The 16,057-nt window shown below is 40.9% G+C and overlaps 1 protein-coding gene across 1 annotated transcript in view; it reads left to right on the top strand.

The window, feature by feature from the left end:
* AP3B1 (adaptor related protein complex 3 subunit beta 1) overlaps positions 1 to 16,057 on the top strand; it is a 1,093,919-nt gene that overhangs the window by 105,206 nt on the left and 972,656 nt on the right. The window contains 3 exon segments of the mRNA XM_029575420.1: positions 8 to 12; positions 1,228 to 1,303; positions 12,512 to 12,607. Of these exon segments, the coding sequence (XP_029431280.1) occupies positions 8 to 12; positions 1,228 to 1,303; positions 12,512 to 12,607 (177 nt within the window).

Genomic DNA, 16,057 nt, shown 5'->3' with positions numbered 1-16,057 from the left:
TTCACAGGTAGGGTTATTGTTGTTTGAGTCCTTGGTATTATTATTATGTTACGATGGGATTGCAGTATAGGTTTTGAATGTCTTTTTTGCGGGGTTTTGTGTTAGTTCACAATGTGCCTGGCAGTGGAAGGTGTTTGTGCTGCTGTTACTGTGAGGTGACACCAGAATTTGAAAATATCTTTTACTATGATGAGCTGTAAGGGAAACATCCAAGCTCCAGTGTTTGGGGGAATTTCAGTGGATGCACAGAACTGGAAGTGCAGGATTTATATTGACATTCTGTCCCTTCCTATATATTCCAGACTTCACGCTCATAGCCACATAGAAAATAGTTGAATGAGGCTATCAAATAATTTTATAGTAGTTTTAATAGAAGTGTGAAACTGGCCAGCTTTTTAAAATTACACAGAAGACCCTTTGGACTTTTTTATTAACACTTTTTTTTTTTTTTAATAACCAATTTTAAAGCAGGATCCATGCTATAGAGGTGGGTGTGATGAAGAAATGTCATTTTGGCTCCCCCCCACCCCCCCCAAAAAAGTTCTTCTGTCTAGAGACGCCATTGATTTTCTGTGATCTTAAGCATTAGTACAAGAAGGATTAAGGGGGATGCTGGAGAGGCACACAAATGCATTGGCCCCCGGGTGCCGGAGACCCTTGGTGCGCCACTGGGTGCGAGCCATATGGGGCCGCAAGCAGCGGCAAAGAGGAGTAGAGATTTGGCAGGCCGCAAGCAGTGCCCAACGTGCTCGCGACCCAGAAAACCACACAGTTGGTGGGCATGATCGAGAACGATGTAGGAGTTGGGGCTGAGACCAGGAGGGGGGGCGCAAGGGAGAAGGCTCGCCTAGGGTGCCTAATCCCCTTGCACCGGCCCTGGCCAAATGTCACTTGATGTAAGGATGAGAAGCCAAAAATGTTTGGCTATACTTTCATACTGAGTCAGTTAAATATAATTAAATAACTAAGTAGTCCTACTCACAAAATTCAAAGGGGAGCTGGGTGGGGAAGAAAAATAAGCATAGTTAAACAAAAAAGATTTTGCTGCATATTGGAAATTATCTGTTTTCAGTAATTCAGATTTACACTTTCTGGTGTTCATGTATGTGAGGGTCTTTTGTTTGTAATAAGTGTCAGCATTTTTAGCATCACTTCAGGTATTTGGCCTAGAGACCCTCTGAGAATTATTACTAAAAATATATATTGTTTTAAATTTTGTTTTTCCAGATGGTTTGCAAAAGGAAAAAATGCATCAGAGTTATTTCCTGCTGTTGTGAAGAATGTGGCTAGCAAAAATATTGAGGTATGGTCACAAAAGTGAGAGAAAATGAACAGCATGAGCTTTTACCCTAAAGAAATGTTCAGTTCCTGTAGGTTACACTGTATTAAAATATTTTTTAGATTGCATGTCAAACATTTCAACTTGTTCAATTCCCTTTATACTCTTATGCATTAGGCCTGCCAGGGCAGTATGCATCTTTTTCTAATAGCAAAAGTGAAACCCCACTTTTAAGAGGACAATTTTCAGAGCCATTGGCACAAGTAAATAGTAATTTACTTGAATAAATTGCTTGTCTGAAAATTTCCCTCCCTCAGTGCAGCTAAAATGTAGGCATTATGCTTTTATTTGTATTTAGAGGAGGCAGTCTCAAGGTTGTGGATTAGGCTGGGGAAGGAAAAGACATGATGTAAATCTAATTTTCAACTCTAAACACTTCCCCCCGCCCCCCCCCATGAAAAAATACCCCCACTAAAAGTACATGCAAATGTCCCTGGGTGTTTTGAATTGTGGTAAGTTTTTCCAAGTGAAAGTATGTGTGTATCTTCACTTTGAGAATTGGTGCAAAATCTGCTGGTAAAAAGTAGCTGTGGTCTTCTTGGTCTCATTGCGGAGAGTTTGAAGCTTTTCTTTGAAAAGGTACATACCGTATGCTGTTTCCCTAAATTGAGCTAATCATATTTTCCTCAGTCAACACAAGCATTTTTCAACTGCACCGGAATTAGAAATTTAAAGATTAGACTTGAATATTTGTTTTAATAGATAACATGTTTGCTTTTTTTTTCTTTTATGAGAATTAAAAAAAAAAAAAAAGCCACAAGAAAAGGTTGATTCTAAGAATTACTTTCCCGGTCCTTCAGTTTAAAATGTATTCTTTCTCCAGATATTGGCCTTCTGTAGGAGTGCTTCAGAAAAATTCCTTTTCCTAGTGTGTAGACAGATGGACTTCAGGAGCAGTGGATTTATGCTCCCCTGTCCAGCAGATGGGAGATGGAGCAAGCTTATGTCACAGTATACATAACCCTGCAGTGATCCCAGCCTGCCAGTATTCTCCGACTCCATCAGATGGTGGACCTGCATCTCCCTATGGGGATTGCTTTGAGCTTTTTGAAAAGAGAAATTTGAAATTCTAAATTCAGGAATAGAAAGCCCCGTTCTCCTGCAATGATTCCTAAAGGTCCCTTCTCTGTTGACAATTCCTGAGGTGATTTCCATGGTCCCTCAGAGGTGTGCCTTGGTCCAGTAGCTGGGTTTCCTGGTGTGGACTTAGCTGCTAGTTCAGCTGAAAGGCAGCAGGTACAGGAGGCAAAGCGTGGTGGTGATGACAGCAGATGCCCTTCCCTCCACAGCCGGAGAATGTCTCAGTCTGCTTTGAACTTCAAGGATACAGCCAGAAGTACAAATTCTTGGGGAGAGCTAAGGAAAAAGTTTAAATTAGCTAGCCAAATCTGGGGGAGGGACTGTTCAAAATCAATAGCAGATAGTGTCCAGTGAACAGCCCTGGCCAAGTGTTAACTGTTTAACTCCCTCCTGCCCCTCTACCCACCCACCCCTAGTTTGTTTTTCTGATATAGTCTGCCTAAATACATAATTGGCAACAAGATAAATTAGAAATTTGGTATTTCCTTAGGTGTTATCCATCAAATAAATTTACCAAAATGAGGACTACCAATGTAACTATTGTGGAGCCTTTATTCTGATGGAAATCATCTGGAAACATTTGTTCAGAACTCTTTACCTTGAAAAAGGAGCTGGCTGTAGTTAAAGCTGAATTAGCTGCAATAAAGAAAGTTTCACCCACTTTACATTATTCAGGAATTAATTCCTCATTACCACAGAAAAACCAAAAGCCAAGGAAAAAGGGGTTTATAGTGGGCTTAGGTAGGATAAGACCTGTGACCCACAGACACTTGTTCTTGGCAGCTGTGCAGCCCACAGATCTGCCCTCCCACTCACACAGGGCATTAAGGAACTAAAAAACAGGATTACAGTGGGCTCTGATAGAATTAGACCTGTAGTACGAAGACACACGCTGTATCAAGTGGCACAAGTACAAAACACCTTCTCTGTATTAAATATTGAAGAAGCTATGGGAAAGAGATTGAAGTGTTATCTGAAAAGAAAGAAGAAACCCAATGCCTATAGAAATTCCATAATACAATCAGTAACCAAAGGAAAAAGCTCATTGTGCTGGGTGACTCTGTCATCAGAGGCACTAATCTGGGAACTCTTAGCGAGGGGAAACTCTAAGGTTAAAAGCCTCCCAGGATCATCGGCCAGCAGAAATGCTATTCAAATAAAATGATCAAAGAAGAAAGCAAAGACTCTAAAGTTGATATCATCCATCTGTGAACCAACGACCTTGCTGGAAACAGCATCCAAGTGATACAGAGAGATTTCCAGTCTCTAGCGAAGCAGATTCGTCACATGGTGACAACCATTGCCTTTTCAGAAGTGTTACCTGTGTAGGGGAAGGAGAGGCTAAGCCATGCTAATAACTTCAATGTATGGCTCAAATCCTGGTGTAAGGAATAAAATTTTGGATTTATTGGGGCCTGGGGCCGTGTATGGAACAGTAAAAAGCTCTTTGTCAAAGATTGCTTACATCTGTCTGTGGCAGGAAAAAGGATCCTAAGAGAGAGATTCAAATCGTATGTCATTAGGCATTTAAACTAGATGCCGGGGGTGGCAGAAAGAAATTAGAATGTCACCCCCCAAAATATAAATGCAATGGAAAAGGGTGAGGGGATAACAAAACTCAACTAAATAAGTCACAAAAGGAGTTCAAGAAAAGCAGTAACCTGAACGAGAAAAGCTGGAAAGCTATGAGCACAAATGCTCGTAGTTTGGGCAATAAAATCCCAGATCTGCAAGCTCTAATGGTGGAGGCAGACTTGGACGTTGTTGCTGTCACGGAGACGTGGTTCACTGAATCTCATGATTGGGATATGGCAATATCGGGCTATAACTTGTTAAGGAAGGACAGAGAGGACAGGAAAGGGGGAGGAGTGGCTTTGTCAGAAACAATATCCAAGCATCTGAGCTGCAAGGAAGATGGGGCAAAGAAGAAGCACTATGGGCCGACCTAAAAAAAAAAAAAAAAAAAAAAAAAAAAGATGATGGGGCATCCATTTTTATTGGAGTGGTTTACAGGCCTCCAAATCAAATGGAAGAGCTTGACAGAGATCCGGTTGAAGACATCCAAAAGATGGGAAAGAAGGGAGAAGTGGTGATTGTTGGAGATTTTAATCTGCTGGATGTAGACTGGAGAATCCCTTCTGCAGAATCTAACAGTAGTAGAGAGATAGTGATAGAGATAGGCAAGCGGCTCTGTTCAAACAAATGGTAATGGAACCCACGAGGGAGGGAGCTATACTCAATTTAGTGCGGCTCTGTTCAAACAAATGGTAATGGAACCGACGAGGGAGGAAGCTATACTCAATTTAGTGCTCACTAATGGAGATAATGTCTCTAATGTCCAGGTGGGTGCCCACCTCAGCACCAGTGATCATCAAATGGTATGGTTTCATATCACAAATAGGAAACGGAGAAGAAGCACGAAGACTAGAGTTTTGCAGTTTAGAAACAGACTTTGAAATGGGGAAGTACCTGGAGGAAGAACTAGAAGGCTGGGAGAACAAGAGAGATGTGGAACAACAATGGACCAAACTAAAAGGAGCAATTACCAAGGCAACTAATCTATATGTTAAAGTAAAGAAAAGCAAATGAAACCTATCTGGTTTTTCAAAGGAGGTGGCTGACAAAAAAGCTAAAAACAGCATTCAAGAAATAGAAAGGATCCCAAAGGGAGGAGCACAAGGAAGAATATCTGGTGGAATTGAGGGAGACAAAGAAAGTAATCAAGACAGCAAAAAGTCAAGCGGAAGAAAGGATTGCCAAAGAGGTAAAGTGAGGTGACCAAACATTTTTCAGATACATCAGAGAAAGGAGAAAAGTTCAAAGTGGTATAGTGAAATTGAAAAGGATCAATGTGTGGAGAGAGATGAAGAAATGGCAGAAATATTAAACAAATACTTCAGTTCGGTGTTCACTAAAGAGGACCCTGGAGAAGGACCGTCGCTAGTTAACAAAAAACTGGAGGGGAGTGGAGTAGATGTAACTCCGTTTACAGAAGAGAATGTATGGGAAGAGCTAGGAAAACTAAAAGTGGACAAAGCCATGGGGCTTGATGAGGTTCATCCCAGGATACTGAGGGAGCTCAGAGATGTGCTGGCGGGTCCGCTGTGTGACCTGTTCAATAGATCCCTAGAAACAGGAGTGGTGCCGAGTAATTGGAGAAGAGCAGTGGTGGTCCCACTTCACAAGTGAGAGCAGAGGAGGCTGGAAACTACAGGCTGGTTAGCCTCACCTCGGTGGTAGGAAAAGTAATGGAGTCGCTGCTTAAAGAAGGAATAGTGAACTATCTACAGTCAGAAGAATTGCTGGACCAGAGGCAGCATGGATTCACCAGGGGAAGGTCTTGTCTGACAAATCTGATTGACTTTTTTTGATTGGATGACTAGGGAATTAGATCGAGGAAGAGCGCTCTATGTCATCTACTTGGATTTCAGCAAAGCTTTTGATACGGTCCCGTACAGGAGGCTTGTGAGTAAAATGAGAAGCTTAGGAGTGAGTGCCGAGGTGGTGGCCTGGATTGCAAACTGGCTGACGGACAGAAGACAATGTGTGATAATAAATGGAACTTACTCTGAAGAGAGCACGGTGTTAAGCGGAGTGCCGCAAGGATCATTGTTGGGACCGGTCCTGTTCAATATATATATGAGCGACATTGCGGTCAGGATAGAACATAAGAACATAAGAAATTGCCATGCTGGGTCAGACCAAGGGTCCATCAAGCCCAGCATCCTGTTTCCAACAGAGGCCAAAACCAGGCCACGAGGTTTGTCTTTTTGTAGATGATACTAAGATTTGCAACAGAGTGGAGACGCCGGAAGGAGTGGAGAGACTGAGACTGAATTTAAAGGAAGCTGGAAGAGTGGTCAAAGATATGGCAGCTGAGATTCAATGCCAAGAAGTGCAGAGTCATGCATATGGGGTGTGAACATCTGAAAGAACTGTATTTGATGGGGGGGTGAAGGGCTGATGTGCACGGAGCAGGAGAGAGACTTTGGGGTGATAGTGTCTAACAATCTAAAGTTGGCGAAACAATGTGACAAGGCAATAGCTAAAGCCAGAAGAATGCTGGGCTGCATAGGGAGAGGAATATCTAGTAAGAGAAAGGAAATGATGATCCCCTTGTACAGGGCCTTGGTGAGGCCTCACCTGGAGTACTGGTTTCAGTTCTGGAGACCGTATCTCCAAAGGGACAGAGACAGGATGGAGGTCGCCCAGAGAAGGGCCACCAAAAAGGAGCGATCGAAGAACCTAATATGTATACCCTGGAGGAGTGGAGGCGCAGGGGTGATATGATACAGACTTTCAGATACTTGAAAGGTTTTAATGATCCATGGTCAACAATAAAACTTTTACATTGGAAAAAAATCAGTAGAACTAGGACTCACGTTTTGAAGCTCCAGGGAGGAAGACTCAGAACCAATGTCAGGAAGTATTTCTTCACGGAGGAGGGGGTGGTGGATGCCTGGAATACCCTTCCGGAGGAAGTGGTGAAGACTAAAACTGTGAAGGATTTCAAAGGGGCATGGGATAAAACTGTGAATCCATAAAGGCTAGAGGATGTGAATGAAGAGAAGAGCCATGGGGGTGGATTACTGGAGTGGAGGCTACTACCTGGTGATAACTACCCTTAATCAATAAACCTTCGCCCGGTTAATGCAACTCCAACATTGCTGTCTGCTTCAACGGCAAGGGGAAATGTGGAAAAGAGGATTTGCATTCAAGTAACAACCAACAAGGACTTAACTTCACAATCTGGGTAAACAAATAAGCGTGGGGGTAGCTTGCTTATTACTGCGGTTACTACCCTAAACCAATTAAGCCTGATACTTCACTTTGAATGCATATACAGCATTGCTCGCTGCTTGAACGGCAGGGGGAAATGTGGAAAACAGGATTTACATTCAGACAACATCCAACAAGGCATTGATCTGTGCAGTCTGGGTAAACAAGCATCAGGGTAACTTGCTGCTTGCGGCAGTTAGTAGCCTTAACCATTAAGCCTTATGCTCACCTTTGATGCAACTCCAACATTACTGTCTGCATTAATGGCAGGGGATAGCAGGAAATTTGAATCAAACAGTTACCAACAAGGGCCCTGAACTTGGTGGTTCGTGAAACAGAAGTATGGGAGCTTGCTGGGCAGACTGGATGGGCCGATTAGTCTTTTTCTGCCGTCATTTCTATGTTTATATAATTGAGTGAACAAAGCATGGGAGTAATTATTGGGTGCATATACACTGACCAATAAGATCTTCAAATCTTGAAGCATACCTCGCACTATCACAAATCTCCCCTCTAGGTTAGTAACCTACACTCTGTGAGATAAAGGGTATTGTCTTACTAATCAAATTTGTCATGTAGGAAGAGAAAAAACAATCTCCTGCCAACTCCTTCCGCACTTCTACATCATTTAAGTGGATTTCCTGTAAAAAAAACAAACACACAAACAAAAAAACAACCCCCCCCAAAAAAAACAAAACAGGCAGTAGTGGTGCGTTTTCCTTTCAAATCAGAGATTACTTTCTTCCTTTTAATGGCCAGCTACATTAAGAGAACAGACATTAATATTAGCCATATAAGTTGGGGCAAAGAAGAAATTGTGACCAAAAACTCTTTTGTTGGAGGAGAGGTCCCCCAGCCTAGACACCACCCCCCAACTCCAGACTCTGAGGTGGGTACCACAAACCTAGAAAAACAGTGTTCAGAATCAGCTACACATTCACACACATTAAACCATTATCAAAGAACTCTTGAACTCTCGAACTCTCAGACCCAAAATCCCGTCCTGCTCCAGACCCAGACATGGTTTCTTCTACGGAAATTTCTTCCCTCATTGCACTGCGTGGAATAGGAAGCATGACCCCATGCTCTGGAGAACTGTGAAATAACTGGAAAATAATGTGAACCACCTGTGTGTGATGCAAGGTTCAAACGCTGGTTTCCCCAAAGGACAAGTGAAGAGCGTCCTGAAAAGTAATAGAGCCAAGAAACCAAAGAATGCAAATGCAATCAACCAAAACATTGGAGAAAATCAGCTCCCAACTGGAACTAAACTACCATTGAAATGGACTCTGGGAATTTCATCAAACTTCTTTGAGAAATTTCTCAATGTTCTCCTTAATACTGAACAGATGATCAGCTCCACAATGAAAAATTCGCACTTGGGAGGGATACTGCAAGGCAAACTGAATTCCTTTGTTGAAAAGTTGTATGCAATACGGCGTGAGTGCTCATTTCGCCACGGTTACACGTGTGAAGAAATCCGGGAACAAGAGAATTTTGTGGCCCTCATAAAGAAGCTCTTTCTTATTATAGTATTCCAGAATTTTAGCCTTGTCAGGGTAGTTGAGATTTCGCAGTGGCTTGTCTGGGTTTCAGGTTAGCAACTAATTGAGGTCCCAGCCGGTGTGCTCATTACACAATGATCTGCCGCTCTGAGAACCAGTCCTAATGTCTCCTGCAGCTACTTCGCGAACCACAACAGAGCCTCATCCTGAAGAGTTTCAGGCAATCCTATCACCCGAACGTTATTCCTCAGAATGTGATTTTCTAACTCATTTAGTTTATTTTCCAATTCTAAATTCTTTTTTTTTTTTTTTTTTTGCAGCGATGCAATAGAGGCCTCAGCATCATCTTGTCTGGCTTCTTGTTGGCTTTTTCTCTCCTCCATGGCCATCAGCACCATATTGTTTTCCAATTTTTCATGTAGTTCATCCAAAGATGATTGTAGCTTTTGCAGTTGATCATTTAGAGCCGCCGATACAGCCTTGGTGAGCAACCATAGCATACATTTGGAGACGCCTTCCGGGGTAGTATGCGCTCCCGCAGCCATTTTGTCGTCCTGTTCTGCCAGCGTTTCCGTCACTGTTTTCCTTAGTCTTCCGGCCATAGCAACAGATTGTGCACCTCCAACAAAGTCCATTTAAGTCTCAATAACTAATAGGTGTCCGTGGTGGTAAACAATTCACAGGTTAGGAAAGGTGAAGAAGGATAAATTCACAGAGCTCCGAGGAGCCGAGAGATCAACCACTCAGCTCTGCAACATCACCAGAGCTGGATGGATATGTGAGTTGATTTCTCCAACTAGCAGTTTTGAGTACTTTATTTTTGTGGCCACTGGTAATAATAGTTGGGGTTTATTAGCACAGTGGTAACTAGGATGTTCTGTGCTAAAATAACTAAATATTTAAAATGGAAATAAGCATAGAAAAAATGGTACAAAGTAGTATAGCCTTTTGGGGAGAAAGAGTGCTAAGTGGGCGAGGGCAAGGAGGGCGGTCTGCCCTCTGACAAGGAAAGGGGTGCCAGCGACTGTGCGACTAATCAACCTCTTGTCACCTGGGAAGAAGAAACATTCCAGCTAGGAGCCCAAGCCCTGCCGGCTGAAGAGAACAGGCTTGGAGTGGCACACCCGGGGAAGTGGATGACAATGTCTCACTGATCTTCCTGCCTGGGGGGGGAGGGAGCGTGGTGGAGCTGATCCCACCATGGCCTGAAGACAACAAGAGACCATGATCTGTGAGAACGTGTGTATGAGACAGTGAGTGCATAGAGGAGTGTGTTTGTTTTGTGTGCCTGTGTCATATACACACACAGGCATCCTCTCATACACACACAGGCTCTCACTCATTCATGTATATAAGAAAGGTTCCTGTGTGCAGGGTTGGGGGTAAGAGAGAGGAAGCCTGTGTATGTGTGTGCCTGGGTGAATCAGGAATCGTGTGTGAGAGATATAGAGGAAGCGTGTATGTGTGAGAGAGATGGAGGAAACTTGTCTGTTTCTCGCACACACGCTCCCTATGTCTCACACCAAACATGTATGTATGTGAACGACAGAGGGAGCATATTTTTTTTTTTTTTGTGTGTACCCCCAGGTCACACAATCTCAGGATGACAGGTATAGAGAGTGTGGAATTTTTAAAATCCTTGTTAGTATTAATTACCGGGTGTTATTTGATGATTGCTGTTTTGAAATATTTTATCAATGTTTAGAAAATTGGTAAACATTTGTGCAGATTTTAATTATTGAATAATATTCTATTCATCAGCTGTTTTGAAATGTTTTGTTTTGTTTTTAAAAAATGTATTGATCGCTTAACACAATTGGCCTAAGCGATGTACATAATTACACACACAAAATTAAATTAAAAGTTTCACAGAAACTGAACTCAACAAACTTAAACCAACAAATGTTATAAACAATAAAAATCATCAAAAATAAGGTCATACTTTTTAGTATGGTTTTACTATTTTGATTGATTTATATTTCTTGATTGTATTGTTTTGAGGAATAGCCATTTTCTGCTTTTCCATTGTTACACTGCATACAGAATCTGGCTTGTGGTTTCCAATTCAGTTTTTATCTGCATGTGTATGTGAGAGAGAAAGAGGAAGTGTGTGATGTGTGTATTAGCATATGAGAGAGACACAAAGGATGTGTGTGTGAGAGGTATAGAGAAAGTGTCTCTCACACACACACACACATGCACCCTCTCTCTCACCAAGAATATATGTCTATGAGAGAGAGGGAGTGTGTGTGTGTGTGTGTGTGTGTGTATGTATGCGTGCCCTCAGTCTAAAAAATCTTAGGATGACAGATATGGAGAGTGGGAAATTTTTAAAATCCTTATTAATTTTAATTGGGTGGTGTTTGATGTGTCTGCTGTTTTGAAATATTTTATCAATGTTTAGGAAATTTTAAAATTACATATTGGGGGAGAGTGGGGGGGGGGATGTGCCAAAGAGGTATCTGTCCCAGGTGTCAAATACTCTAGGTACACCTCTGAGAGAAAGTAAAAGACTAATCTAAGCGAAATGAACACCTATAGAAAGCAACAGATAAAAAAGGGAGAATAGTGAAGACCAAGAAATAGTTTAGGAATTTAAAAATTTATGTTTTTCTGTTCATTATTCTGACATTTTTTTCCCATTGTTTTTACTTGGAAAAAAGTCACCTTTTTGAATAACTTGAACATTTTTTTCTGATAAAATTTACAAAATGTAATACTGCCAAGAGTTTTCTATCTGATGTTATAGTATGGTATTTCCTTAGCATACTACAAAAGAAATATAATTTGTCAAAATAATCATGGTAGCTTTTGCTTTTTGTGAAAACCACATTTAATCCCAAGTGAGCTATTTTATCTGAAAATGCTAGAGATTTTTTTCCCAGCCATGCTTAATCTTTGAAAACATCAGGAATAAACTTGAACATCTATTTTAACTTGAGAGAATCAAAGACCATTCATAGTGTTATGAAAATTGTCTTATAAATCTCATTTTTTTTCAAGTGCATGCTGCTCTAGGCTGGTTGGGATGTGTGGTTTGTAGATTGTTAAATGGCAAAAGATACAAAAAGTGACATAGTATGGAATTGGTTATACTGAACAAAAATAATCAAAGGTTTAGTCAATAAGTCATGAAGTTTGATATACTACTATTGATAAACTAATTAAACAGATCTGCCTTTGTTTCTGAAACCTAATGGGTCCCTGTTATGATTAGTGTCACAGCAAAGAGTGTTGTAACATTGAATGAAGGTAAGTGTAAAGAGAAAGGTATAGTCACGAAGCCCTAAGTACTCCCATTTGTGGTCTCAGAGTGGTTTCAGGGAAAGAAGGCTTTCTCTGCACACCTGCAGTCATTCACTGCCTAGGCCTCTTGTGGTCAGTATTGATTGATTCTAATCTAAAGCAGAACAAGAACAAATTTAGTGTTTTGCAACCTTCTGTGATTTAATATTGTTATGCTTTTTGCCCTAACTGGCACAAAAAATCCTTTTCAGGTTAGTGATGATACATAATTTTATTTTGTTAAGGAACAAGTTTGTAAAGATTCAGTATATTTTGTTTTGATGCCCTGAGCATACTGAGAGTTGAATAAAAAGAACATGGTTGCTTTTGATAAAGAACTTGTACTTTTTCTTTTGTAACAATACTCACAACTTTTTATAACTTAATAGAATAGGACTAGTTGTTGGTTTTTTGTTTTTTTTTCCTGGTCTGATGTAAGACTTTTGTATTTCCTTCAGTTTTCTAAGTGTGTTAAAAACATTGTAATGTTGTTAATTTTATTAATTGCATTTTTCTTGTATAGATAAAGAAATTAGTGTATGTTTACCTGGTACGCTACGCAGAAGAACAGCAAGACCTGGCACTCTTGTCCATTAGTACTTTTCAGCGTGCTTTGAAAGTAAGTGTTGTGTAGTTGTTTGGAAAAATTCAATATATTAAAAAAACTGTAATTCTGAATGGAAAAGAAAAAGGGTCCTAAGAAAACAGGTTTTTCTAAACAACAAAACAAATTACTGTATCTGTGTAACTGGATGTTTAACTGATATGTACTAGATAATAGAACTGAACAGGTAAGTGCTGCCATATGCCAACTAACTTGCATCGGAGAAGTTTTTAATTTAAATAGGTCAATATATGGAAAGGGCCCTGAATTCTCAACAAAACGTATTTCCTTCTGCTGGTCTGTGATGTGAGGAGTTATCTATATTTGTTATTGTCATATTTTGTACAGGCACCCGCAAACTACATTGGTTAGATTTTGGAAATGTCATGAGGGCAAGTTATGGCATATTGTATTGATAGATACATTTTGTTGCTTATGAATGCATATTGATCATCAGCTCCTATTACTGCATTAGAAGAAAATAGTATAGATGGACTGGATCTCTAGTGGTTCAGCTCATTCCTCAGTGGCAGAAATCAATAAATGCTCCCCTCCCACTCCCAACCCTCCAAAAATAAAGACTTAGATGCAGAGATCTGTAGGGTTTGGTCCTCTCATCAGTCCTTTTTAACATTTGCATCTGATCAATCTGCAATATCATCCATGTTGTGTCACATTGAATGTCAACTATCTACTGACGACATCCAGTTAAGTGTTTAAATAAGACAAGCAACCCTCTTTCATTTCTAATCTCAATGCTTATCTCAGTAGTAGTCTAATGGCTCAGTCATCGCAAACTTAAACATAACCCACCCAATTTTGAAATTCTTTGGGCAAGCCAGTCTAGATGACCTCTGTTGTTGCCAGCCTCCATTTTAGAGAACATCCTCCAGTCGAATTCTGTCCTTCTTAATCACCAACTCTCAGTGGAAACGCATCTCCACCATGGGGAAGACATATTCTTCCATGTACATCAATATCAGTTTTGATATTTTATTTCCATTTGATATTCCATCTTTTCCTAGGAAAGGAATAGTTGTAACTTTTTCAAAAATGTAATCTAGCCATTATAATTTACACCCTGATTACCAGCTGCAATGATTATTATAATTTGCTATACTGCAGTATTCCCCAGCACAGCCTTAAGCATAAGAACATAAGATTTCCATACTTGGTCAGACCAAAGGTCCCTAGACAGTATCCTATTTCCAGCAGTGGTCGATCCAAGTCTCAAGTACCTGGCAAGATCCCAAAAGGTAGATAGATTTGTGTTCAGAATTCCCTCAGTAGTATAAAATGGAGAAGTCTTTGGTTCGAAGAAGTCTGAACCCTTGACTCTGGCGTTAGGGGTATTGATGCCAAAAGGCTGAGAGGAACTGATGGACACCGAGACTTCACTGTTCACCATTCCACCAGGGCCCTTGATGGAGAGAGGTACTGGGGATTGGCCATCCATCTGTGTCTTCACGCTCCAGGATATCTGGATCATCTCCTTCCTCTTTGGCGCCAGGGAAAGACCGGGCCGAGCACCGTGGGAAGTCCAGGAAACATTGCCACCGATCTCTATCTACGTACGGCCCCATATGAACTGTGGGGGGATGATACCGCAGAGTCTTGATCCGATGACTCGGGGGGGATCTTCCCTTGGCCCCATCTCCTGCAGAGGAGTGGTGTCTGTCTCCGCCCGAGGACCTGACCTTTGCGAGGTTTGTCCGGGCCATGGCAGAAACCATTACAAAGAGATTCCCAATCTGTATAGTATCTCTAACAATATTGCTACCCCTCATTCTTGTAGCTACCACATAAGTTTTGCCTCGCCATCATTTCACCGCATTGACCAACAGTCTCCTGGCTTTATTGCCATGAAGAGAAATTTATATTTTTAATATAGCATGCTTTTTTTGTTTGATGTATAAAGGTATTCAAATCAGCTTGTATGTTAAGGAACCTCAATTTATTGTCAGGGGTAGGATCAGTAGCAAACAGTCTCCAATCAATTTGTACCTGTTTTTCCAAACCAAAAATCTCTTTAGATCTTAACTTTTGCTTTTGGGCGGTATAGACTATAACATCTCCCCTTAATATAACCTTCGCCGATTCTAAAATAACAAAGGGTATTGTCTGTGTGCTTCGTTAAAGTGTTCAAATTCCTTCCATTTCTGTATCAAATAAAAAATGGAATTCTGAATCATGATACAGATAGGATGGAATTTTCCAGGAACCGGGTTTATTAGTTTCCAGGAAGCCCTCCAACTGGAGCCGCACAGGGGCATGGTCAGAAATTTCAAATGGGCTAATCCCAGCATGTACAACTTTAGAAAAGGTTTTAAACAGAAGCAAATAGTCTGTCTGGGATTTTGTCATGTGCTTTAGAAAGGTGAGTGAAATCTAAGTGAAGTGTGTGTAGAAACCTCCACATATCTACCAAATAGAGCTGGCCAGACAGATAAGGTATGCCCTGCCTCAAATCCTGATTTGACAGTGGCTTAGCCTGTATCCGATCTATGCAAGGATCCGTTACTATACTGAAGTCTTCCCTCAGCAGAATTGGGACATGAGAATATTTAGAAACAATATCAATTTTAGCAAAAGAATTTTGGAATAGTCATTTGGGGCATAAACACCTCCCAGTAAAAATATGTAACCTACTAGACCTTCCACAACAATGTATGTGCAGTCACCTTTGATCATTTTAAGTAATTGAAAATGTAAAGACTTATGTAAGAGAATAGCCAACCGCGCTCTGAGGGGAGGTAGCAGAGGCAAAGAAAACATTGACCACCCAATTTTTCTTTAATTTATCATTCTCTGAGTCTATAAGATGTGTTTCCTGTAGCATTGCAATATCCACATGCATATGATTCATGGCCTGCAGCAGTTTATATCTTTTCATTATGGAGCCTGTACCACAAACTTTCCAAGATACGCATTTCAGCTCTTTACCCAAGATGAAATCTTTTAGTGAATAACAGGAAAAGAATGTATAAGATTAACACAAAGGGAAAGAGACCTCCCAGCCTGGGTTCCCCTCCGAAATAGCTCCAAGAGTTTAGTAACGAACTTAAAATGTGTCCATAGCTGATCACCCTTCAGTGACTAACATAGTAGCAAATAAGCAGCACTGAACAATACCCAAAGAACAGACTCCCTCCCCTATCCATCCTACCAAAACCTAGAGAGGACAAGAAAAATGATGTAAAAAACCCCCAAAGACTCAGGATAATCACACACTGCCCTATAAGCCCAGCTGGGATACTGGTCATCGTGTGTATAGCCATGGGGGCCTCCCCTTAGTCAAAGAAGTTGAGAACTCCAAAAAGAGTGAAAAACTAATAACCATCAAGGAGTATCCAAAGATTGCAGAAATTGCATTGCTGCCGCCGCTTTCCTCAAAATATAGAGCTTTGTCCGGGTGGATCACCTTAAGTTTATCAGGGGTTAACAATGTGATCCTTAATTTCTTCT

This window comes from Rhinatrema bivittatum, chromosome 1 (assembly GCF_901001135.1).
Source record: "Rhinatrema bivittatum chromosome 1, aRhiBiv1.1, whole genome shotgun sequence".
In the NCBI taxonomy this organism is placed as follows: domain Eukaryota; kingdom Metazoa; phylum Chordata; class Amphibia; order Gymnophiona; family Rhinatrematidae; genus Rhinatrema; species Rhinatrema bivittatum.
Note: the sequence above shows the minus strand (reverse complement) of the source record. Positions and strands in the feature narration are given on the sequence as shown.